The sequence below is a fragment of the Ischnura elegans genome, chromosome X, assembly GCF_921293095.1.
Source record: "Ischnura elegans chromosome X, ioIscEleg1.1, whole genome shotgun sequence".
NCBI lineage: Eukaryota > Metazoa > Arthropoda > Insecta > Odonata > Coenagrionidae > Ischnura > Ischnura elegans.
In genome coordinates this window covers 38,110,339-38,135,569 of record NC_060259.1, presented here as the reverse complement: position 1 = coordinate 38,135,569, position 25,231 = coordinate 38,110,339, and the positions used below count along the sequence as shown (strand labels likewise).

Genomic DNA, 25,231 nt, shown 5'->3' with positions numbered 1-25,231 from the left:
ATAGATATGGAACGTAGCTGTATTCGTAGCATAGTGATTTGGCTCACAAAATGTAACTAAGTAGAATTCAAACGACGAATACATGTGTGGTCGTTCCTCAGATTCCTGGCGGAGCTCGAGTGCTGAGGTGTCAGTGGACGGGTCGTCATCGTCAGCCACGCTGTCTCAGCTGCTGCCCGCCACCACTTACCTGGTGCGCGTCCTCGCTGAGAACCAGCTGGGCGAGGGCGAGCCAAGCGCCGAGCTTCGCGTGCGCACCGCGGAGGAGCCACCGTCTGCGCCGCCGCGCGGCGTACTTGTGGAGGCGCGCGCCCCGCGCCAACTGCACGTGCTGTGGGAGCCGCCGCCCGCTGAAAGCTGGAACGGAGCCCTGCGCGGACACTACGTGGGACTGCGCGAACACTCGTGAGTGTCCTTTTAGAGAATGCTATGTGCGTGAATGAGTTAGACTCGCAAAATATGATTCCACCTATTTAAACTTGACAATTAAAAATACAATTGATACTCAAATTGGATCTGAACATTTTTCTACCTAAAATATTCAATTTATAGCTACAACGTGTAGATTCCCGATGATTTATTTCAAGCATAATTTACCTCATATGAGGACGTCAACATTTTATTTACATTTAAATTATATTTTTAACTATATTTCATCAATATTATGGTCAATGACACGTAGAAACTAGATTTAAAAAACATTATTTCGAATTTATGAACTCATGCATGAAAGGATTTAGATCGTTTTACTAAAGACATTCAAAAGTGATCCCTAAAGGCCTTGTTACAAGATGCATTAACCCGCACGTGTTAATGTCTAAATGTATGAACGCGTGAATGAACACGAAAATGCACCGTGTAGCAACCCAACTTGTGCGAATGCATGAACAGAAAATAGAACCTGTTCTACTTTGGTTCATGCATTCGTACATGTTCCGGTCCACAAAAGTCATTCACACAAACAGACATTAACTTGTGCGTGTTAATATACCGTGTAACCAGTCCTTAATGCATACAGCAATTGGCGTAATTTAGCTGTCGTTACTCATTCCATTTCGAAAAATCATTAGATACGAGATACTTCGTACATCGCTTAGTTTTGTAGAATAGAATTTGCCTCCGTTGACGGTTTTATGGAAGCTCTCAATCATAACAACATTTTTTACATTTGAATTTTTTTATATTTTGAGAAATAAACTAATCAAAGAGAAATTTACAGCCTAGTCGGTTTGTTTAAATGCGTGAAAATTTCGTCATTCTGCCACATCCCTCTTACTCCTGCAAGTAAGACGATATTTATGTGGTAGGAAACGTTTACGATGAATAAGAATCAGCTACCAGCTGTCCGTGAAAACCCAAATCTGTGGCCACTTGTCAGAAGGATCAATAAATTACAGAATTGAAAAATCACTCGACCGTTAAATTTTGGATGAATCTGTATTCCTTAGTTCTTTTCAATATCACTGGGCTAATCCACCCTGCATTGGTCTTAGAAAATGCCTACAATGCGAATTTCTTTCTCCCGTTTTTAGGGAGCATATTCCGTTTTCCAATTGCAATATCCTAATACAACCGCCGAACTAATTGGTGATAGCGAAAACCTTAGATATACAGCGATTTTAATTAAAAATGATTCAAAGAAATGGTATCTTCTATGCGTCCGTGTGATTTCTCATCCCATGGCAGGGCGGTGATTCTCATTCTCTTTTCGCCGGTGTCTTCGCTTCACTACGGCAACCCTAAGCGAAGCGAAAATTTTCTCCGCGATTATTCTCGTTCTTTTCGCCCCGCCTATCGCTTCAGTCCGGGAAGCTTGGTTATCTCGGTGAAATACAGTGACGTAAGCAATGAGGAATTACCCAGACGTTAATGGAAACAAGATAATTTCGGCGATCAACACACTGCCTCCGCAGTCCGAAACATTTGAAGAGCGCGAAGCACGTTGGTAATTTCAAATTATATTTACGAACTATATCATGCCATGTTTTGTTTATTGCGTGAGACTATAAATTTGCTAAATGTAAGTATTGTTTTACTATAATGGTAACTCATTAGTCGTTTTCCGTACTTGAAAATAAAACCGTTCTCTTTGAATTTCATCTTTTTCGTATGTGTAAACGAGGAGTAAAAAAGCCACTCTGATGAAACTCCTGGGTTAATATTTTCAATTTTTACCTAGCTCAGATGGCACAAAATGAGATAGTTATCTGTTTCTTATGGTTTTATCACGGAAGAAAATGATAAGCAGCTTATTGTACGCTAAGGAACTTATGTAAGGCAAGATTAAGATTTCAGGGAAGAAAAGGCAAGGAATGCAGTCAAATATTCTCATATTAACATAATTCACTGATGCTGTATGAACACCAAAGGTGGCATAACAGCTTACTACACATCCCATGCTGCCTTGAGCTCTGCCAGGCGTAAATGTAGAGCCTGAGCCTGATATTCACATTCAGTGAGTCTTTATAAGAGCTGAAGAACTGATGAGAGATTTTCCTGTACATAGAAAATATTTTGACAACTTAAAGTGACCTGCCTCTGAAGAGGAAAAGCAAAGGATGAGAACCTTTTTCTTGTGGTGGAGAGTAAAAAAAGTGACTTTGGCAGGAATCGATGATATAAACCTAAGAATGGTTGATAGCCATGCTATCAACTACAACACAACTTCAATTACTGTATGCGATGCTGTTATATGACAATAATCCGGTCAGTCTCTTTCTTATAGTTTCCGATGAAACGTTCACGAGCATAATAATAGAAAAAAAACAAGTTTTTTTAAGAAATCCAACACATTTATATGCAATATGCTTATCAAAGAAAAGCTTCGCGGTTCATTTAAATGAAAACCCACTTTTAATCCAATTTATTCAATTACCTAGAACGACAAGACGAGTAAAACAACACACAGGTTGTATGCTTAGCATCATAATAACAATTAGACTCATTGGGATAAAAAGCACAACTTAATAATGATGTAAAGTGGTTGTAAAACCACGAGTTTTTCTCTCGTTAATTCTTTCGCTGAGTCGCTATAGTTATTTCACTGTCGTCGCTAGCAAAATTCGCACTTGGCGAAATTTAACGTTCGCTATATGCTCGCGATTCAGAAACTTTTTCGTCGCCAGAGACACGAATCCAAACATTTCCGCTGAAATAAAAATGTGAATATGAATGCATACAGCGTTCGCTAATATTTCCAAAAAATCGGGTTGGCTATAGCCAGGAAGAACAAAAATTAGGCCTCAGATCTTCTCTAACATTTCTTGGTTTCCCAATATGGCCTGAAGGGTAAAAAAGTGATCAAAATGAAAAAATGTTCGTTTTAGTCTCGAAGCTGAAACACTACATACATAGTTTCATCCTTATCTTTATCCGTGTGATGCTTTGTCGTAATACTCACGCGTCAGCAAAATGCCGTAGGTCTCACTTATCCGGTGAAAATTTCCCAAATTCTGCTTTCTTTCGAAGTTTTTTAATAAGGTTACCCTGAAATCTGTACCAATTTATTAGCATAATCTTCATTGTATATGTAAAAATTGAAAAAATTACTTGCGATATTTGTTTAAATTTAGCTTCTACACTAGGACAGCTGAGCGGCTCTTACACCCTAGTACCATCCAATGAGCATTTTGGATTCAGCTTTACATGATAGAAAGCATACGAATGATGATAAAAGATTTGGTGCTTTCCCGGTGAAAATTACTCGGGAAATGCAAGACATATGGATATTGGAACCAGCTTACCAAAGAGGCGATTGAATTAGGACTCGCAAAGAATACAATGAATAGAGACGCGGGTTTCAACCTGAGCAAAAGATGGAATCCCATTATCAAACGAATTAGTAAGCTGATAGGAAGAAGGACACTATAAACTGACCAATCAGAGAAGGCTTGAACACCCCAGCTGTGTACAAAAATGTATATATTATGTAAATATATACGTGCATTTAATATCGGCACTAGCCAAGTCCATCATTCGCCCTAATGACGATGGCAGAGAAGGCTATCGAAACGTTGCGTTGGTAGCGATGTACATCTTGACCCGGCTGATTTCCCGAGAAGAGTTCATCAGGCGAATAATGGGTTTAAAAAGGTTTGATGTATTATAAAATTTTTCGACGAGCAAAAGGCCATACAATATTGAATTATAAATGTATTTTGTATCTTATCTCTCAAATTCAAAAACCACACAACAATTGATTTACATTAGTAAGACTAGCGAAAAGAATGAATGCGATAAATGAACAGAAAAATAAACTAATCTCAACATTACCACGATGACCTAATGTAAATGAAGCCAAGTTGAGCTTTTTGAAATGTGTGTAACTGAAGCTTCAGGTCAGGCCCAATAAAAATCAACGCTCCGTAACCAAAACCAGTGAGTTCTTCAGTCGAACTGAATCAGTGAAAGAGGGAGCTGATAAGTTCCAGATTGAATTGGATGACGGAATGGCGTGGTTGGGGTCGCTCGGAGGATGAAAAACGAATTTGTTTCCCCACCTCATCAAATTCTCCAATTTCCATATTCAAAATAACAGCAGGGATGCTGGTCGCAAAAACTATCTGAGGACTCGGTCAACTTCTCGCTAAAGCAGGAATGCGAAAGGGATAGCAAATTGCGCACATTTTTGCTCGGATAAAAATGCGTTTAATTTGCATTGTGCTTATTATTAGTTAAGTACTCCTGGTTGTTTTATATGAACTTAAAAATTTTATCTAAACTTATTCATAAAAGTAACAGAACCAGGCGAAATATAGTGGAATGACATTCTATGATTATTAAAAGAAAATCGAAATCGCACTTTTCCTCAGGTTTATTTAAACTACGACGTGTTTCAACCGTTACTCACTTGATAATGACCGAACGGTTGAAACGCGTCGTACTTTAGATAAACCTGTGGAAAAGTGCCATCTCTATTTTCTTTTGATACTCATAAACTCATTCATAAACCTTCATATTAACTTCGTCCAATAAAACTGTTGAAAAAAAGGACCACAAAGAATATACCTCACGTTCTTATTGAATGATAAATTTAAAAAAGACTTTTAGCGCCTGGGACGTTCTCCGTTTTTATAGAAGAGAGAAACTAAAAATTACAAGTCAGTTATCATGGATGAAGGCTTTATGGATCAGTAAGATATATTTTGTAAATCTCAAAGATATTCCAGAGAAAATCGGAAACATCTCTTTCTGGAAATATCCCTGTCATATTAGAGTCTATTTAAATTACTACTAGTCCCAGTGGACTTTCCGTACGTAAAGGGAAGTGCATACCAAGGAAACACAGAAGGAGGAAACGATGCAATGTATCGTTCGAATGAAACCATGGAGCAGAAAATGGAGGTATTTCGCATAAAATGAACGCATATCCTATCCCTTGAGAGGATTGTTCTCGTGGTAAGGCCCTGGTTAATTTGAGTCCTTATCAATTTTATTTTTATCACTCAAGTCTACTTAAATTTCAAGCCTATAAATTTCGTTATTAATTTAAAAACAGGAGGTGGAATTTTTTATAAAATATTTCGCAAGTCACTACCGACAAAATGAATTTAAGCACTATATTTTCAAAACTATGGAACGAAAGTCATTTATCGAAATCGATCGAAAATACCTTCTAGCACGAGGAATGCATTGTATTAGACAAAGCTACTCGCAATGCTGGGTTTATCTCCACGGGAGTGGATTCTCTTCCTCTACTTTGTATGGAGAGTATTTCTATTATCCTAAGAATATCCTGCTGAGTCACACCGTATCTCAAGAGATGGAGAAATAAATGGATTTTGTGAGCATCTGTGGGAGGTGCGCTTATCCAGACGAGAAGCATACATTTCTATTTTGGAGCGTAGCGAATTCTTTTCTCCCTTTCTCCTAGATTCAATAACAGACGCAGACCTCTGAGAAGAAGGCGGTAATAATTTTATGGAGTAATTAAATATGTTTCATGCTGGTGCAAGGGGAAGAAAGAATGTGAAAATCTTTTTAACTATCGATCTATTGCATAGCTTTATGTTATAGTCCGTCACAATCATCTTCTCTCGGCTTATTTCAGTAAAAGTGAATTTATACTACCTCCGACTCTTTTTTCATCAGACTAATGCTCTCTCTTGCCGACACCAGAGTCGGTATTTACGGTAGTCTAGAATAACGCTCCTTAAAGCAAGCAATATATGCATTTAACTTTCACTATTACTCTTTATATACCTTATACGCCTAATGAATCTTCGTCCACCAGGCCTAAGCAAAAAACTATAAGCGTAAGAAAATATACATTCCTTAGATTTTCCCGTCTTGAGAATTTCTATTCATCTGCAGTGCTTTTACGTAACGTAAAAGTTAACATGCGTAATCCTTCGTTCCCAACTCTAGACTAGAGTAAAATAAAAGCCTCCTTCAGCTACAATGGCGTTATTTAAATTTTATCAGATGATTGTTTCAATGCATTAATGAACGCAGCTGTAATCATTAAAATACTTTTGTATCATTGGTTCTGTTTGAAGGGTTTTATGCCACTCAAATTATACTCAAAGCCACGTATACCGCATTTAATGAAATTACTAAACTTTAAGCTACCTTTTCGAGATTTTTGAGCAATAAACTCAACCTACCTGGCCTAGATATTTTTATCCAGCTCATTGTTGCAGTTGTAGTGCTATTGTGTATTATTAGGAACAAAAATAATATTTCACCGATACCACGACTCGTATTTTAAATTTCGGAATTCAGTTTTCACTCCGTACATCATGAATGGGGACACCACGTTAATTAGTGGCCTTTGCAACTGCATAGGAGAATTTTTCTAGCCTTTTTACCTCTCTAGGTCGAGAAAGGACGACCCATTTCCTGCGGCGTTGAAAATTTCAGGTGGTCATCCCGTGCGTACAATGCAACGGTCGGTTTCGTGGAAATACAAAAGTCACCTGCGGCGTCATCTGTGACGGTTTATCTCGCTGTCGGTCCAGTATCTCCACGGCACTGATGTAAATTTGATGATGAGTGGGCTCGCGGATGAATCGACCAATGATGCCTTTCACTTACCCCCCCCCCCATGACGTCCACTCGCTGACGTGACGGCTTCATCCACCAAAGGCATTATGGGAGGACGAGGAGGAACTGGATTCATTCGGATTCAGGAATTATGCTTATCAGTTTATGCTAGGAAATGGAAAAATGGTCGGGAGGACACTATGTGGGTGTTATTTCTATTTTAAGTTTGGGACTGAGAAGAGAACTACGGATAGTTAGAAAAATATTAATTGTTCAGGAAAAACACATGAAAATATAAAATTACAGTGTGAAAACTACGGGTAAAGTATGCATGCACTCGTAGGGTGTTATTTCTATGAAAGGTTTGGATTGGAGGAGGGGACTGTAGATAGAAAAATATTAATTGTTCAGGAAAAATCTGTAAGAACGAAAAATAATATTTCCATACTCATCGATCATTAATAAAAAGACAAACTTTTCATTTTTTAAATGCCTATATAAAATGCCCTCCCATTTCATTACAAAACCAATGTATGTACCAACGTAAAAAAGAACAATGGAGTTATGCACCAAGCCGGATTTGATACAAGATAAAAACTCATGTATTATTAATCCAACAAATAACGAAATGGTAAAATAAATGAGGAACCATTATAAAATGACCGCATTTGAAAAAAGTGAGTGCTATTGGTGGATGCTGAAAAAATTGCGCGTTAGGGTAACTAATTTTCTATAACTATTGTATAAATATTGGTTGGCCATAATATCGAACTTGCCCATGCCACCAAGTCTCATATATCACTGTCAAATAACACGCAGTAAAAGATAAAAGGAAGAAATCGTTAGAATATCTCATTGATTCCAAATTATAGTCTTGCCCTTCCTCAGTTTCGTTAGAAAAAAACGGTATTTATTTCATGGAGTAATTAAATGTTTCATGCTGGATCAAGCGGAAGTTAAAACATAAAAAATGCTTAAAATTGCTATTTCCACATCCAATTCTGCAATTGTAAATTGCAATGGACATAATAACTTGTAAATTTTTGCAACTTATCCCTTGCTAGCAACTTGCGACGATATGACTAAATGTGAAGATACGTTTGTATTTACCGAGCAAACTACAGAGAGGCTGGTATTGCAATAAATGTATTGGCATTTTAAGTTAAAAAATCAATGCCTAAAACGATGCTTATCCTGACTAGTAAATACCCTGGTAAATTATCCAACTTTACTGCATGAGCATTTCATTAGATCATCGTTGAAAACTTATGGGCTATCTTGGGTGTGACTTATTTGAAAGCGCAGTGCGGAGAAAATTTTACAGTATGTTAAATATTTTTACCAGATATTAATATCTGATTACATCTATTAGTGAATAAGAGCTGACGAATGTTATATCCATTAATTCGCGTAGTCTAAAATATTAACGCATGGAAATTCCAGTCTTTCATGGCCTCTCAGAGTCTGATAATGTTACCACTTAACGCAATTTACGTGTTAGAAAGTACTTGAAGTAGCGAACGGATAGAAAGAGGAAAAACGAGGAGAGAATTGTCAAGTAATTCCCTAAGGGATGGGAAACCTTATAGGGCACACAGCTCTCCCATGGCCCTATATAACACCAGCGGACTTCAGTGACGGTTTCTATGTTCAACTAATTTCGTATAGTGCATAATATAGAATTCAAAATGTTTGGTACTTTTTTCACAGAATATTTTTAAGTCGACCGGCTTCAAATAAATTCTGTGAAAAAATTACCGTATCTTTTTAATTATTTACTATGGATTTTCACTAAGTTAAGCCTGAAACCGTAGAGTTTATAGCATATGATTATAATGTATATTTTTAGCACTTTTTATTTTTAGGTTGGCAACATGATAATGTTTATTGACGCAAAAAGTCATCTAGCGTTTGAAAAAACCTGGTTGAACTTTGTAACGGTGATTATTAGTATACATTTTCTCGAGCTTATCTTACAGTAATTTTGTTAAATCATATGAGAACACATGCTAAAATTATGCCTTACTTTATTTCGCTGATCGAAGCAAGAGTTTAGTGAGCGTGACGCACCCTTAAAATAAGTTTCGAAGTTTTAGGAACAAAACAAAATTTAATAAAAATTTGATTTATTTTGTTACGAATGATTCAGCATGTTTTCTTGGCTTATGAAACTATTAAACAAAAGAGTTTATTCTCGCTTCCTGTTGAATGGGTACCAAATATTGAAAAAAGTATGTCACGCACATTCCCGTTGATTTAGTTTTTTACCCGAAAAATCTTTCTGAAACGCAGAGCATATAAAATTATTACACTACTAGAATATCACTGTCAAAGGTCTAAATTCTCCGTCCGTGGTCCTTAAACACGGTAAGGGAGTGTAACTGCTCGAGTAAGCGACTTTCTGATTGAGTGCTTATTGAAGGAAATTTACAGATTAACTCCAGTCGGATTTCACGTGAAACTAAATTTTCATTTGCTAGAATAAGGCTTATTTCGGAGGAATATTACGTGTTTTTCCTTAACTTCTGATGCAATGAATCATTTACGATGAAAATGCTGTTTGTTCAACATTTTAAATTTACAAAGTTAATTCACTCGATGCATAATTCAGCCGTAATGTTCATTCATGTAAATGAGGGTAGATCTCACCCCATACTAAGCCACGGCGTAAGATTTCATCAATTTAGGGTTTAAGGACTTCTTCATTTCCGTAATTCACCTAGCAATTTAAATTGTTTTAGGGTTTCCAATGATTAAGCCGGCATTCGAACTCCTCTGAGGATCCTTCGAACAGTAGTTTAGCGCTCCGCCCATTTAGCAATCTCGCCTTCCTAGAAGAAATTTATTTGATCCAGGTTTATGTTAGCATTTTGAACATTAGTTGAGTTAAATTTTACCGAATGTTTTTTCTAAATTAAAAGTTTGAAGTCTCTTTTTGCGATAATGATTTCATTATCCTTCATGGAGTACTTCATGTTGGAAAATGACTGTATTTCCATGTCCGACAGTAACAATATGATATTACAGTTATTATTCCGATCGGATGGGTAAATAAATTAATTTATCCCCTAGCAATAAAGGACTTAATGATTGCTATATGGGGCTTCGTTCGTGCATTCCTTTTTTTTTGCTCACGGCCGATATCCTAAGTACCTCACCACACGCCTATCGAGGTAGCTTACTGGGTAACGTGTTGACAAGGGTGCATAGTGGTATTCGAAAAAAAAAGCTGGCCGAAAAATGAATTTTTTTCACTTTTAATTTAGGGAAAAAACAATTTTATTTTATAGTTATAGAATAATCAGTGGCCATTTTACTAAAACATTTATATTTATATCTCAGTTTTTACAGCCAGAGACGTCTGTCAAATTGTCAAGTGTCTCAAATGTTTTTCCTATTTTATGAGACTGAAGTATTTTACTGCAGTTGCGTTTCGCTTTAAAATACTTAAAAGCATACCATGGTAAAAATGAATTTTTTAAAATCCGTTGTAGAGAATATTTTAATTTTGTTCATAGTTTTAACTACTTTTTATTAAATAATATAAATCTCCTATTTTTCACGTATTTTTAACATATTGTAGAGGACAATTTATGTTTTTTTCACTTTGCTAGGCAATTTTTTTTACTCCTAATGATAAAAGAAGTGCGAACTGTTGCTTTCAAAAGAAATAACCGGCCGCTCCACCTCTCCAATCCCTTTATGTGAGTAAGTATCCGTGAGCGTGTGCGAAATATTGCAATGTTTGTTCCCTAAGATATTATAATGCTTTGAGGTAATTATGAGTTAAATTTTTTCAAAGCTAACCCTTTTTTTAATTTAACGATTAGTTCAAAATATCATAGTTTTTCGCTTATTTTTTTACCGAATGCTACGATGAAAGTAGTTACGGACGCTTGCCGCTTGTGAGATATTTACACCAGGTGTTAGAATGAAGTCTATTTTATTAGATGAAAAAGAAAAATGCTGCTGCAGCTTTACTACTTCTCTATCTACTCGAGGGGCCAATTTATAAAACGTAGGCTCCATGCCTGCATTCCAAAGAATATCGCGAGCAAAAAGATATGTCATCTATTCCCTAAAAATCGATTTGTGTTAAGTCACCTCACTACGCATTTCTTTTAATCTCCAACCATCTGCCTCTTCATATCATCAAAGACGAGAGCCCTACTAAGAGTTTACACTGGATGTATAGAATTAACGGGCCGGGCGCGGGGGAGGGGCGATCGGGGAGGTGACAGTAGTGGCCTGCCGATCTTCTATCCGCCATGCTGCGTGGGCGTTGGACTATCTTCTTTGCGGACGGGTACTCTATTTGGAAGTATGAGTTTTCTCTTAACGGTGACAGATACATTAACTTACACGAAAGTTTTGTCAAAAAGTACAGTAAATTGGCAAAATATTTAGGAAATTAGCATAAATTACTGAATTTTTGACTTTCCCCCCTCATTAATTGCCGATGAGCGAGGGTCAGGGGTTCACCTAGACATATCAAAGTTTTAAGGCCATATTTCGTTAGTCCTACACACGTTATTCATTGGGCCGGATGGATTTTAAAAAATCATTTTTTTCCGATGTGCTCTAACGTACACGTGGAATTTTTTCCAATATGTTTTCCACAGCACAGGGGTGGTCCATCTTCGTCTGAAAGATGAGGGACCTGAACTTGTTCAAGCCAATGCGATTCTTATAGCATCTAAACGTATGACAAATATTTTTAAAATATTGAAACATCATGCGATTATGTATAAGAACCTTTCTGCTATAAGCATATTTGCTTAATATTTCTTAATACGGTTGTTTATAGGGTGTTCAGCCAGTAAAAAAATGGCTGTAAATAACATTGAATTATCACCTTGGTCTTGAAAATGGCTAAATGAAATGTATTCTTAAGATAGAAATGCGTTTACGTGCGAGATATTATTCGATTCCTTGTAAGCGTTATACTCTTACGGTAGGGTCTTTGTTCTCACATTTCATTGTACTCTGCTTACTCGATACAATGCTGTTTTCATGGTACAAAGAAGCTTTGAAATAAAAACGAAGGTGACGCCGCATCTTAGTTCTCGGTCATCTCTTTCTAATACCTATACACATGGCATAAAGCCTGCGCATTACGGGCGAAAAGTTTATGAGAAGGTTGAAATAAGCGGAAGATAAGGGGGAAACTGAGTTCTTTCTATAAAAAAGGATAAAATTCCCCATGAAAACGATTAATTGGATTAACGAAGATTAGAATTCAGATCTCCCGACTACCGGTCAGGTATAGCACCAAGCCATCTTATTTCAAGGTGAATGTCAGACTCGGAAGGACATGGCTTGGTGGTGTAAGTGGCAGCTTATCTGATCGGTAATCGGGTGTTCCGAGTTAGAATCCCTGCTAAGCCTGACGTGATTTTTTCATGGAGAATTTTATCCTTATTTTACCCGTGCGCGTGACTACGTAATAAGTTAACCTTCATTAGGCGCAATATTGAAATAGCTGAGTTCAGGCGCAACGTGCCCGACAGGCACAGACGTGAAAAACCATTATTAACTCTTAGCATGGCTCAGTGGTACACCTTTAACACTAGAACCGCTGAACTTTCCAACCCCACCAAAACAGCGGCATGGGACTTTTTTGTCCCATTGACAAAATACGTTGATCCTGTCCTGTTTAAGTATAACTGACGGTTTTTTGTGGTTTGTGTGAACAAAACACGTGTTAAGGTAATGTTTGAAATGTTTTATTCAGTGCAACTAGGAATACAGTAAACTTATTTTGACAGCAAAAGTGTTGTTTGTCAAGAATAACCAGGTAACGTCAATGACAGTCGTGAGTAGGCGGCCGGCGCAGTAAATAGGTTATTCCCTTCTGCGCTTCTAACTGGCAGAATAACGGTATCTGTGCATCGATCCCCTTCGTAATAAACTGTTATTATGCTGAGTACAAAATAAGTGTGCAAAAAAAACTGAAATTTTATGTTTTCCCCATATGGGACAAAAAAGTCCCATCACGCGGTTCTAGGTAAATCGTCGTTTTTCTCGCGAACCAAACATTGTACAATATTTTCGATATGACCATTCAAAAGAGCATAAAAAATGAGTGAAAGTCAGTAAATTTCAAAGGGATCAACCACTAGTACATGAATGACAAACATTTGCAAAGGGCGATGGGACAAAAAAGTCCCGTCCGCGGTTCTAGTGTTAAAGTTTAAAGCGCCGTTACTAATGTAGTCGAACATTTACATGATGTACTTCGCACTATGCATATACCCTTTTACGTGTAGTCATAAGGACCTGGACCGATCAAGCAAGTCGCAATTCAACGTGCTCTTTTGGCTATAAGTATTATAAAAGACGACTCGTTTTAGGATGTGAATTCTGTAAGATTTGTGTTATTTATTTTGCTATCTTATTCATCTAATAATGCTTTTATTTTGTTTCATTGTGTGTTTATTTTGCTTAGTAGTGTTGAAGATTCCGCCTCTGATCTGTTAGAATAAATGCGAATAGTGAAACGCAGCATAGAGCGTGTCAAAACAAAAAGCTTCCTTGACCGTCTAGGATCTATGCCGCCTAGTGGCGCGGCGAAACGAAAAAACACTTGCGTTGTGCCTATTAGATCCATTGCTTCCGACGTAGGGTTAGTTGTTCGATGCACTGATTTACTTCTTTCTAATTGAAGACTGCACAAAATCATTTTCGCGACGAACCTTAATCTTTTTCAAGCAAAATTTGGACTGCCGGCTATTGCGAAATTTTGGAACATTTCTGCACAACCTATTATGTTGACTGTCAACGAAAATGGATTTAAACACGAAAGGCACATACTTTAGTCCAACTCGAGCCATCAATTTGACGCGGCTGGAAGTTCCCCTTGCTTCATCTCCAGCGCGACGACATCTTCTTTTTTGACGTCTGCTTCATTAGCGAGCGTTGAAGTTGACCATCCATATGATCAGGAAGCCAACTGCCACCCGGAAAATTCAATCAATATCCCACGCCCCATTTCAATGCATCCGATTTTGATTCTTTGTCCGTGTTGCGTGCGCTTTCTCCAACGCAATTCGCAATGGATTAACCAATGCGCGATTGCTGAATTATTGAGTAAGAGATTAAAGTCTTTCCCAAAAATATCCGCTGCTCGATGAACGATATTTTACCGGCCGAGAGCAAGCCAAGCGTTAATTACTATCGTGTTGTCGAGGTTATTTTGCTTGCTATCGAGGAAAATACTTTTCTGCGTAATTGGTTCTGATGGAGCTCCATTGTGGCTTGCGTTTGGATATCAAGTAATTTACTTTTTAATTAGTGCAGATTGGTATTTGTTTTAAGAATATGCAACTTTTCAACAAATATCGCCTCTTTTTGATGATATATGCAAGTATAATGCCAAAAATAATTGCTTTCGACAATAATCAAAAAAGGTACAGATGTATATGATTTTTTTAACTATGGTAGTGTCACAACTCAACCCCGCCCTCCCTTCCGATTTTATTCTTGTTTAACTTCCGAGCACTCTCACTGTTGTTGCTACAGTTTTCCCTCATTTTCACTGTTTCTTCTCGTTATTATAATTAATTTCAAATAAATTGAATGCGGATTAACTTATGGAGCTAAAATTAGGAGTTAATAATTGCCCATATTGGGAAATTGTTGTCTTCTTGTAGCGCCTGAGAAGGAGGAAGAGATTCAGTTGGTGTGGTGGTAAGAGTATTGGCCTCGCACTCAGTGGACTTGGGTTCTAATCCCGGTAGTGGCAAATATTTTTCAGGCACTGCCTGTTCCCTGTTTGAGTGCGTTTTTGCTAATTGCAAAACTCCGTCCGCCGTATGGGACGTTAAGCCGTGGTCCACTTTGCCTTTTTTAAGAGCAGGCCAATACTTACACCGAGTTTCTCTCCGCGCTTCCTTCCCTACCCTCCCCAATGTCGTAAATGACCATAGCTATCGGTCACCTTCTCCAAATGACATACCATACCATATAAAGAAAAGAACTTCGAATTATTTCATATTTCCCTAAATTTTTTATAGATTATGTAAAGATATAAAGAGAATTTTTCTTTCAACAGCTGTCAACGTAAATAGGTTTTTATTCACTTTTTATTCAGGGATCAGAGGAAAAACTATTGATTGCTTATAAAAATTGAGTGACTTGAATTTTAGCTTCTACAGCTATTTTTAAAACCTAATGAGCATCAAACCTTTGATCCCCCATCGGTAGGTTTCCATTTCTAAAAATGTGGTACGCATGTCATTAGCGCAGGTCATACACCAAATCTGAAATTTATTCAACATTTATTATAAATTTAGGAAAAGTTTATGAATTATTTTTAGCCCAAAAGTGCGTGATCTGAACAATTTGTGCACATAGACGAGTGAGTTTATGACAGAATTTGTTTTTTGGCATGCCGCGTAATTCATCTTAAAAAACTTGATAGACCAAGCGTCAGCAGATCCTTTCAAACACAAGAAGCTACCTTCTCAAACGAATTAGTAAAAATGTTGGAGTGCGTCTTTTCCTGTGTCGTCTATGATCTTTGTATGCCTTTTCATATGTGTTTTACTGATTTTTCTCTTTTTCTTGAATTATATAGCATTGTGTTTTTGAAGAAGTAGAAGTATTATCAATAATTATCTGTATAAATTGCTTAATTTGTTACCAATTTATCACATATTTTTTGTAACAAAGCATCACATATAAATGGTTGTCTTAGCAGTTCTTACTGTAAACTATTCTAACCGTCAGTATTGATATAGTCAATGTGTGAAAAGCGGCGGCAAATTTCTCATTTTAAAATGTAAAACCTCTGAGTAAATTTCCGGATGGAGATTTCCGGGGGAAGATTTTTTTCGCTGAAAATCATTTATCCCTTCCATGTATTTTTATATTATTTACACCAATTGAAATTTCTAGTCTGAGTGAACGGCCTTATTGATTCTCGTAACTGGTATCAAATTTTTATAATAATCTTCGAGTAAGCCCAGTTGTTTTTTCGTAAGCTTCATCATGCGACGTCAGAGTAGCAATGATAACACTTCGTGACTTCCACATTTTATTCAAACAATTTCGATAGGTTTCGGTTATCAAGCCATTTATCATCCTTAGTCACCAATTCTAAGATTTAACTAAGTTGGTTTGACTCAGCTCTCCATTACTCTCACTTAGCCTTTTCATAGCGACATTTCTTTTCTTTTACATCAGTTATGGCCTTCTCAAGCCATTATCAAGTAATAAATAGTAATGTTTGTTGTTTATGTTGATATGATATTTATATGATCGATTTGATTGTTTTAAGTACTTGATAATGGCTGAACAGTCGAAAACGGTCGTCATTTTTCAAATAAATTTTGGAAGTGACGAACTGTTATCATTGCCAATATGGAGCCCTTCCACCACGTTTAAGCTTCTAGTTTCTATCGTATAAAATCTTTTCAATCTTGACTTGGTGGAGGTGCGATAAAAAATAATTACCATAATAAAAACTACAAATGGCAATTTCCACACTATAATACAATACTTAATTACCGACCATAGTTTCGACATTCTACGTCATTTTCAAGGTCATATAGTGTCTAAACCATGGTCGGTAGTTGAGTTTTGTATTAAATTTGTGCAAATAAAACCATCATCCATGATAAAAGAACACAAATTATAATTTTTATACATCAATTCAATTAAGTAATTTTCATGGAAAACCTGGAGATGATTAACATTTGTGTTTTTTATCACGGAAGTATCGAACTTTTACAAATCAAGCCTGAAACGATTTTGAACGACCATGGTATCGACATTCTATGACCTTGAAAATGACATAGAATGTCGAAACCGTGAGCGGTATTTGAGTTTTGTATGAAAGTGTGGAAATTACCATTTGCAGTTTTTATCAGGGTGCTTTTTTTTATTTAATGGGACGTCAGATATTAATATCGCGAGCCGCGTGCCTCGGGTTGTCGTCCGAACTTTTAATCTCTCAAACCCATCCCTTACGAGTTTCGGAAACAATCCTCTCTCTCGGAGTACTTATCTCACCGCACCGCTAATGCTCCTTCCTTTCTTTTTTCTCCCTTTCGCACGCAGGGTGTCCAAGGGGAACAACCAGTACAACTTCACCACGGTGCCGTGGCAGGCCAACGGGAAAGCCGAGTGCAGGCTGGACTCGCTCAAAAAGTTCGCCAAGTACGGCATCGTGGTGCAGGCGTTTAACAGCAAGGGAGCCGGGCCCATGTCCGAAGAGGTGGTGGCCCAGACTCTGGAGGACGGTGAGTAGCCCAGACCTCGACAAGCCCTCCTCAGACCTGCCTTGTTCTGACTCGAACCACCGCGAAAAAAAGATACCTCGCCACTCTTCCTTGAGGAGGGGACGATGAAAACCAGAGATGGGGTAATAGAGTAAATGTAACTGCGAAACTGACTAAGGGATGGTTTTATAATGTCTATTTAGGAGCAAATAATCAGATTTAACAACGTCTTCCACTTGAGGTCACTTGTTTAACTAACCTTTACTCTGGACTACGATTCACTACTTCTACTTGCAAATAATTTTTAGTTAACGCTACGACAATATGATGTTCCGGTTAACGCTAACTAGACATTATAAAATTGGCCCTAACTGTAACTGCTTTGCCGATAAATGTTAAACATTATTGAAGTAGTTAAATTTTCAATTATATAACCGTTCGTTGTAAACTGGAATACTGAAAAAAAGTTTTTAGATTCCACGCTTTCCGATTGCATTTAAGGTAAACTTTATTGAAGTATTGGACCTTAGGCTTTCGCATCGAGATTCATTGATGTCGAAGACTTTCGGGTGCAGGTGCGTATTGCGCGTTGTCATGCAAGCTTTCGCGGCCATTGCAGGTCGCATCATCAGGTGAAGAAGGCGATGAAAAAAGATACCTCGCCACTCTTTCTCCAAGAGAGGATGATGAATACCAGAGATGGGTTAGCTGAGTTAATCTAACTGCCAGTAAAGATTACATTTTGGGTAAACTTTATTGTGGTGGTGAAATTCTACTGCTGGTTGTAAACTGGGAAACTGGAAAAATAGTCAATCGTCACGCTTTCCCGTCAAACTGCACTCGGCGAGGCTGCGGCCCAAGAAAAATACATCACTGAAAAATAAAACTGGGGTCCATTATTAAGTACTGATTAGATATCGTTTTCTTGTAGCTTTTACATTTTCAGAAACTCCATTATTGCTCGTAATCTAAATCACCGGACATATACATACTTAAAATACTGCTGGGATCCATTATTAAGTACTGGTTAGATATCGTTTTCTTGTAGCTTTTACATTTTCCGAAACTCCATTATTGCTCGTAATCTAAATCGTAATCGTAAAATAGGTATCGTGACCTTCTTTATAGTAATTCACCGATTTTTATTCGACAAAAGCGTTATCAAAACGTGTGTGGATCTTCAAAATAACTACTTTATTGCGTCATGCGGGAATAATTGAAAAAAATGTCTGTTGCTTAATACTAAATGAATTACGGTAATATTTTAGATTAGAATGTACTGCTCCTTCGAAATATATTTTCACGTTAAAATTCTTGCGATATATAACAAAAATTGTATGAAAATTAGTATGTAAATGAATTATTTCCTTTTTTAAGCATTAATGGGCTCAAAAATCAGTTTCCTTTATTGTCGGTAGTTTTAAGTTTGAAAAATGTGGAGCCCTTTATCTTTCTGTTTTTCAATCCGGCGCCCATCTTTCAAGCAATTTGATGCGAGAAATTGGCAAACGTAACCCTTCCGCATTTAAGTCGACAACGTCACGTACACAGGTCACTGAGTCTCACTGAGTCTCTGTGGCTCCTAGATTTAGCTTTTGGTGATAATGTGGTTCCATATAGTATACACTGCTGTGAGAATATCCATAGATGAAAAGTTATTCATGGTGGAGTAAATCAAGTAAAACTCCAATGTCTGAAAAGCGGGCAGAAAATTTAGCATTTTATTAATTATAAGCTTTTGTGCAAATTTCCAAAAGAGGATTTTTTTCGCTGTACCGTATTTATCCCTTCTATGTACTATCATATTATTTATGTGAAATGCAATTTCAAGTGCAAGTGATCGACCTTATTGTTTGTAACTGGTCACAAATTTTTATAACTATCTTTGAGTGAGCCCAGTTGCTTTTATTCGTGGTTCCTGACCGATCCCTAATTAGAATCCCAAATGTTGGTACCTGACCCCTTCTCTTCCATATTTCGACCGTCAACCCGCCCCTTCATGGCCAAACCGTACTCGTACGCGGAGTCGACCCTCGGAAAAAGAAATCCCACGTGCTTCCCGAATCGCTGCAACTCTATTGTGCTCGTGTTAAAACTTCCGCCCGCGCATTATGGGGCGTATTTCCGCCATCCTGCCTCGGCTAGTGAGTTTCAAACTCCTTGGTGCAAATGTTCCCAGACGCCGTGTTCTCGCTGACCGATGACACTTGTTGCTGCGTGAGCATCGACGGCTAGATTGTCTTGGCCAATACTTACGCTACGAGTTTTTGTTTTCGTTCATCCAACTGTGGATATGGTTCGGCAAACTAGTTTGAGTGTTGGATAAAAATATCACCGATTTCACGATTTTGTTTGCCAAAAATTTCTATAATATGTCTCCAAAGAAAATAATAATCATGCACATAATTTTCCATCTCCGTTTATAAAAAGCACTCAAATTTTATTAATAAGGGTTTTTGGAAAAGAAGAAGGCTTAGAGGTGCTTTGATCGAATACCTTTCGCTGTCCTCGATGCTCCTTAAGTATCCCATTAATTTGTTTATTGGATGAATAAATGATTTTTAGATCAGAAAAAATGCTTGCGCAAATATTTTACGAAACTTTGATTTTTAATCGGTTGTCAGCTATTCTCACGTCATGCCATTAATTTGGAAGAGTTTTTGCAGGAAAGAAAAATGAAGAACACTCTTCTTGAAAGTTTTATTATTTATTCCTATTTTTGTAGTGGGAGTTAGCCATGTTTTTTTAGGAACGGGTACTACTTATATTGAGCTAAAACTGATGGTTTAAGGCAGGGGTCTCCAAACTACGGCCCGCGGGCCGGATCCGGCCCGAGGAGGGTTTTCATCCGCCCCGCACACTCGTTTCAAGTAGCGCGCGATTCTCGCTCGTATAACTCTATGAGACGCCGCTAGGAGCATTGCAGCGCTGTACTACACGTCAAAGTCGCCTTCAACTGTTCGTAAATAAGAAATACGCCACTGGACACTTCAGTAGACGTTGGAATCGAATACTTCAGTCATCGGCAAATTTGCTATCCGGCACGCGGGGCGATTCGAAACTTGGAATGTGGCCCTCGTGGCCTAGTAAATTGGAGACCCCTGGTTTAAGGCGTACTTTTTGTGAAAGCGATTCATTATTAAAAATGAAAAAGAAGAGACTTTGAGCTTTCACATGAGTATTAATCCACACATTTACACGACCATGGTTTCAACTGATGACGTCTAACGTTGAAACCATGGTCGTGTAAATGTGTGAATAAATATTCAAGTGAAAGCTCAAAGTCTCCTCTTTTTCATTCTTCACATTGAGCTAAAACACAATTTTGGAATAAATTTTACTTTTGATTCAAGGAAATAATGTTACCATGGACTGTATTTTAATTGGCATTTGTATTTACGCATCTTTCGGCAACCTAAGGGCGGCTCACAATATGTTTGGATGTCCTCCCAGCAATATTCAAAACTCTCTGCTGTACCTTGCACCATCTACCGATTTGATCGATAGATTTTTCTTCCTTATAGGAAAATCTACTAAAATTGGTAGTATATTAATTGCGTATTGCTTGGTTTCGTTAGTAGTAGGACCTGCCCGCCTTTGTGACGGTGCAGGATTCCTCGTCCCGTCCTTCCTTCCCCGTCCTTTCCTTGGAGGCGTCGTCGGGCTCCTATCGCGGCGGCGCCTCCTTTCCTTGTTCCTTTCTGTCCTTCCCCTTCTGGGGGCGAGGAAAAAAGCTAATCGCTTATAGTCCTCGCCTCAGGAGTGTATCCAGCGAACCCGACCCAAGGGTTTCGTTTTCATTGTACCTTGCACCTTCGTCTTTGTTTCATGGTGGACAATTTCGGTTTTGGGGAAATTATGAGCGTTTCTTATTGGGAATAAAACTTGGGTCATTAAGCTTTAGCAAAGTCAAGTAGCACCATTTCCACACTCCAGCCTGGAAAGTTGGCTCTCGGTAGCCATGGGATGATCTCTGAGGAGCCCATTAGAGTGAAGGACTTAAAAGAAATCGATGTGAAAATGCTTGAATAACTTTTCTGATTTATTTTTTAAAGTATTATTTACAAAATAAGTCACATTTTCAATAAATTTGAAGTAGGAACTTATTCCTCGACGAGTAAACAAATTTTCCGAGAAAAAAAAGACCTGAAAATTTTAATTCTTTACTTTTACTTTTGTTCTCGCTATGGATCAGGGGCTTCCAAGCCTTTCAGTCCAAAGGCTGAATTACAGGATCAATAATAATAGAACTTTCAAACAGCAGGTTGGGGGACGATTGCATGATCCCGTTTTTGACAATTCAGGCTTTAGAAATGCACCGATCAGTTGGAAAACGCGAAGTACCGCTGCAATATCCTGCGTTACTTTAATAATGACAGCCTATGGAAACGGTGGCTGATACACGTGCATTTTCGTAATTGTGTCCCCAGATAAAAAGGTGCCTCGGCCCAAATGAGAGGACTATTGGGGCAGCATCTGGCCCACAGGCTGTAATTTGGAAACCTCCGCTTTAGAATTCCCAATTCTAAAATTCCCCCGCTAGCTCTATCTGCGAGAATAAAAATTACAATACATTGAAACCAAATTTCTCTTTTTAATTTAAGAGAACTTACTCAGTCAAACTTTCGTTGGCTGATTATGATTTATTTAGGCTCTGTAAGTCTTCACCTGTGTCTGGGTTCTTCAAAAACCAATAATATTCCTTCTTTCGTCGAAGACTTCGGTGCCAATAATTTCCATTTGATTTTTCTTTGGATATAAAATGGAAAGCGGGTTCATTTGGAGAAGGTAACAAAAACTATTGTACAGTTATGTCAAAGGCTTCCGCGGTTGTGATCGGATGATGACATTTTTTTCGGGTATGCGTCCGCTTATGTTGGTATTTGACTAAAGTTTCTCTGACTATCCTGTCAGCCTCTTCGAGTCAAAGATAAATATCTTCACCCATAAATTTTCTTGAAATTGAAATGTGGGACATTATGAAATATCGGGGTTGTTCACTTAAAATTGAAGTTGACATTCATAAATGAATTCGGTAGATAGTGGCGAAAGATAAATTACGACGAAAGAAGATATCCCTCGTTTTGGAATTCACTTCTTAATTTAAAATTAATTCCAAAGTTGCCACCCACTTTCATTTGTTGGTTACGCCAATAGAGTTCCGGTTCATTGAGTTGTTCGGTGTGAATCACTTATTGAAGAAAATAATCGCTCGCAAGAGAGAATAAAACAGTGAACCGGAAGAGTCCGATGCCAGGAGAAGAGAGGTGAACTATGTCTGAAAAAAGTAAAAGATACATGAGAAGCGGTGAACCACTCGAAAGTAGCGCGTGGCGTCATCAACTTATTTATGAAAGGGCTGAGGCAGTGAATTTTTCCGCATGAATACCTCGGTAAGTGGAGACGAATAGAAAAACGATGAAAATACAAAGATCTTAATTTTAAAAACTCTATTTCCATAGGAAATTTGATCGTTAAAGTATAACCGAAAAGGCAATGTTTCGAAAAGAATTCGGTTTGCAGAAGGTATCAGAAATGACGACAAAAATCTTCTCCATTAAACCATTCAAGCAAAAGTTGTAAGTAAGAAAACCATGAAAAAGGACAGCGAGTAGCCTTCAAGCCATGACCCATTGATACGTTGACGAGAGCATTGGTGAACGTAGGTATATGCAAATAGTTTATGGATTTTGTCATTCAAAAATCCGTTGAGGAAGAATATGCATTGTTGGTTCAAGTGTTAGACAATGTGGCGAAACTTGTAAAGATCCGTAAATCGAACATGCCATAAGAAATTTTTATCCCTCTTTAGAATTTTCGCACTTCAAGTGAATTTGTAGAGTAAGTATCTCTTATTAGTTCAAATGTTAGAACACCTGGCGAAACTTCTGAAGATCTAGCGTTCGAACAAACATTTGGAAATGTTTATTCGTATGCGGAAATTTTGCACATGAAGTGCATTTACTGACTGTGCCTTGTTACTTTAAGTGTTAGAACACCTGGCGAAAATTCTGAAGATGCGGAATTCGAACATGCCATGGGAAATGTTTATTCCGCTGTGGAGTTTTCGCACTTAAGATTGCACTTGCGTATGCATTCGTAAAGATGGTGAACTGTTTCGAAGAACTACTGGCTAATTCGCGTTTAATTCTTTAAAGAGCACACTTTTCATGTAGATTTCTCGCTTGATTTCGTACGCTACGAGGCATTTCGGGAAGAGCGAGTAAAATCCTCGGGAGCCCATGGCCTCGAGTGACGGCGGAGGGTTACAGAGGGATGGGAGGGTGTCAGGGGGAATGTCGGGTTGACGTCTGCGTGTGAAACGGGAGCGACAGGAGGTGTCGTGGGGTCGGAAGCGCAGTGGCCTTTTCGAGCGTGCACCAACTGAAGGCTTCATTTGCTTACTTAAATTATGTCTCGGCCAAGAAGGCTCCAAGGAGCTACCAAGTGTTTGCACTCGCGTGTCAACAGCTGTCGCTACCAACCAATTCTGTGGGGGGCGTTGGAGACGCGGTGACTTCAAGAATTGGTTGGTTCAACCGAGGTTCAACTTAATTCGACCCACTAAATATCTCTTAAATATCTAAGATCTGATGGATATGCAGAGCTTAAAGAATTGGTTGGCTCAGTTCCATTCGCCCTTCTGAATGTCTCTTTAATATCTAAGACTCGGTGGATGTGTAAAGTAGAATATATTTTATTTCGAGAATATGTAATTTTTCAGAAGCATTCAATTGATTAGGAATCACCCAATTTTAATGTCGGAAAGGGTAAATGTTCATCAATTAGTCACGGGAATGTCTATTTGAGCTTGAGACGAGAAAATGCACTATAGGAACCAGAATTTCTTACATGCTGGAATTCAAACAATGCTTTACGTTCTGAGAAAAAAAATATTGGATTTTTCTTTAAGTTGGTAGTAAAAGAAGTTAAAGATGAAGCAAAATCTAGAGCTCATGAGCCCGAATGGTGACTAGCAGAGGCTATTTAAGGTGAGCCTTGGAGAAAAGTACGTTATACCTGCGAAGCATGCTAATATTCCTGCGGTAAAAAGATATCTGTCTTCCACTTGATCCCTAAGGATCGTTTTTTTGGTGATATATTACCTACTTATATTGAATCCTAGGAATATCAAACAGTTATTGGATTCCAGGCTTTGTGACTGTTAAAAAGTGTGGACTAATGGCTGCCACAATGACTTCGGTGTCGTTAACGAGCTTCTCCGCTATGTTCAAATTCCTCATTGCCATAAATTTTTTAACCCCCAAATGCCCCCAGGAAATAAAGGCATGGAGGCAGTTGGCACAAAGATAGATTGAAAATTTAGTATTTCGCCAATTTTTCCTTGGATTTAAGGCGACGTTAGTAGGGTTCGATTCTCTGACTTATTTTCGTATCCCTTCTCGTCACCAAAAATCATTTATATGAGTCAGTCATTCAGTGCTCGGAAGTGGTTTTACAGTGTAAAGAAGGAAAAGGGAAGGAATATTTTCTTTCAGGTATTTCCTTCTGCGTTAGCAGTGCTAATTAATGTTTCATATTTCTGATCTTATGGATCTGGAACAATCATCTTTCTGCGAGATCTCAATCGTGGTTCGAAAAAAAGTTCCTTTCAACTCACTTTTCCATGTTCCATCAAAGATTTTCACATTTTACCCTTTTCCCTTTGGTTTCCTTTGCACGCGCTTTTATAGCCTCTATCTATAATTTCCTCCACCCCTGGCTCGCAACATTGAATTCATGTGTGCAATTAACGCAGAAATTTTCCACTGTGTCTCCTTTTTTAGTGTCTAATGAACCTGCGCTGGTCTCTGTAATTTTCCCATCTCAATGCCGATATCGTCGATATCCTGTATTGCTTGGGGTCAGTGATCCCACGCTGGTTTCCTTTCCCGCTGAATGAACTGGTGTCGTCCCTTAGCCACCGTAATTGGCTCATGTGGGAGTTATAGACGGGCAACCCTTGGGGGCAGTGTGTGGGGATCAGCTTGGTTGTTATTGTCAATTTTGGTTTCCAGTGGCTG

General features: G+C 38.1%; 1 protein-coding gene across 3 annotated transcripts in view; it reads left to right on the top strand.

Moving 5' to 3' along the window:
- LOC124171357 (Down syndrome cell adhesion molecule-like protein Dscam2) overlaps positions 1-25,231 on the top strand; it is a 500,071-nt gene that overhangs the window by 362,293 nt on the left and 112,547 nt on the right. For all 3 annotated transcript variants that reach the window (XM_046550521.1, XM_046550522.1, XM_046550520.1), the window contains 2 exons: positions 102-405; positions 17,047-17,228. In XM_046550521.1, coding sequence (XP_046406477.1) covers positions 102-405; positions 17,047-17,228 — 486 coding nt within the window. The remainder of the gene's footprint in view (positions 1-101; positions 406-17,046; positions 17,229-25,231) is intronic.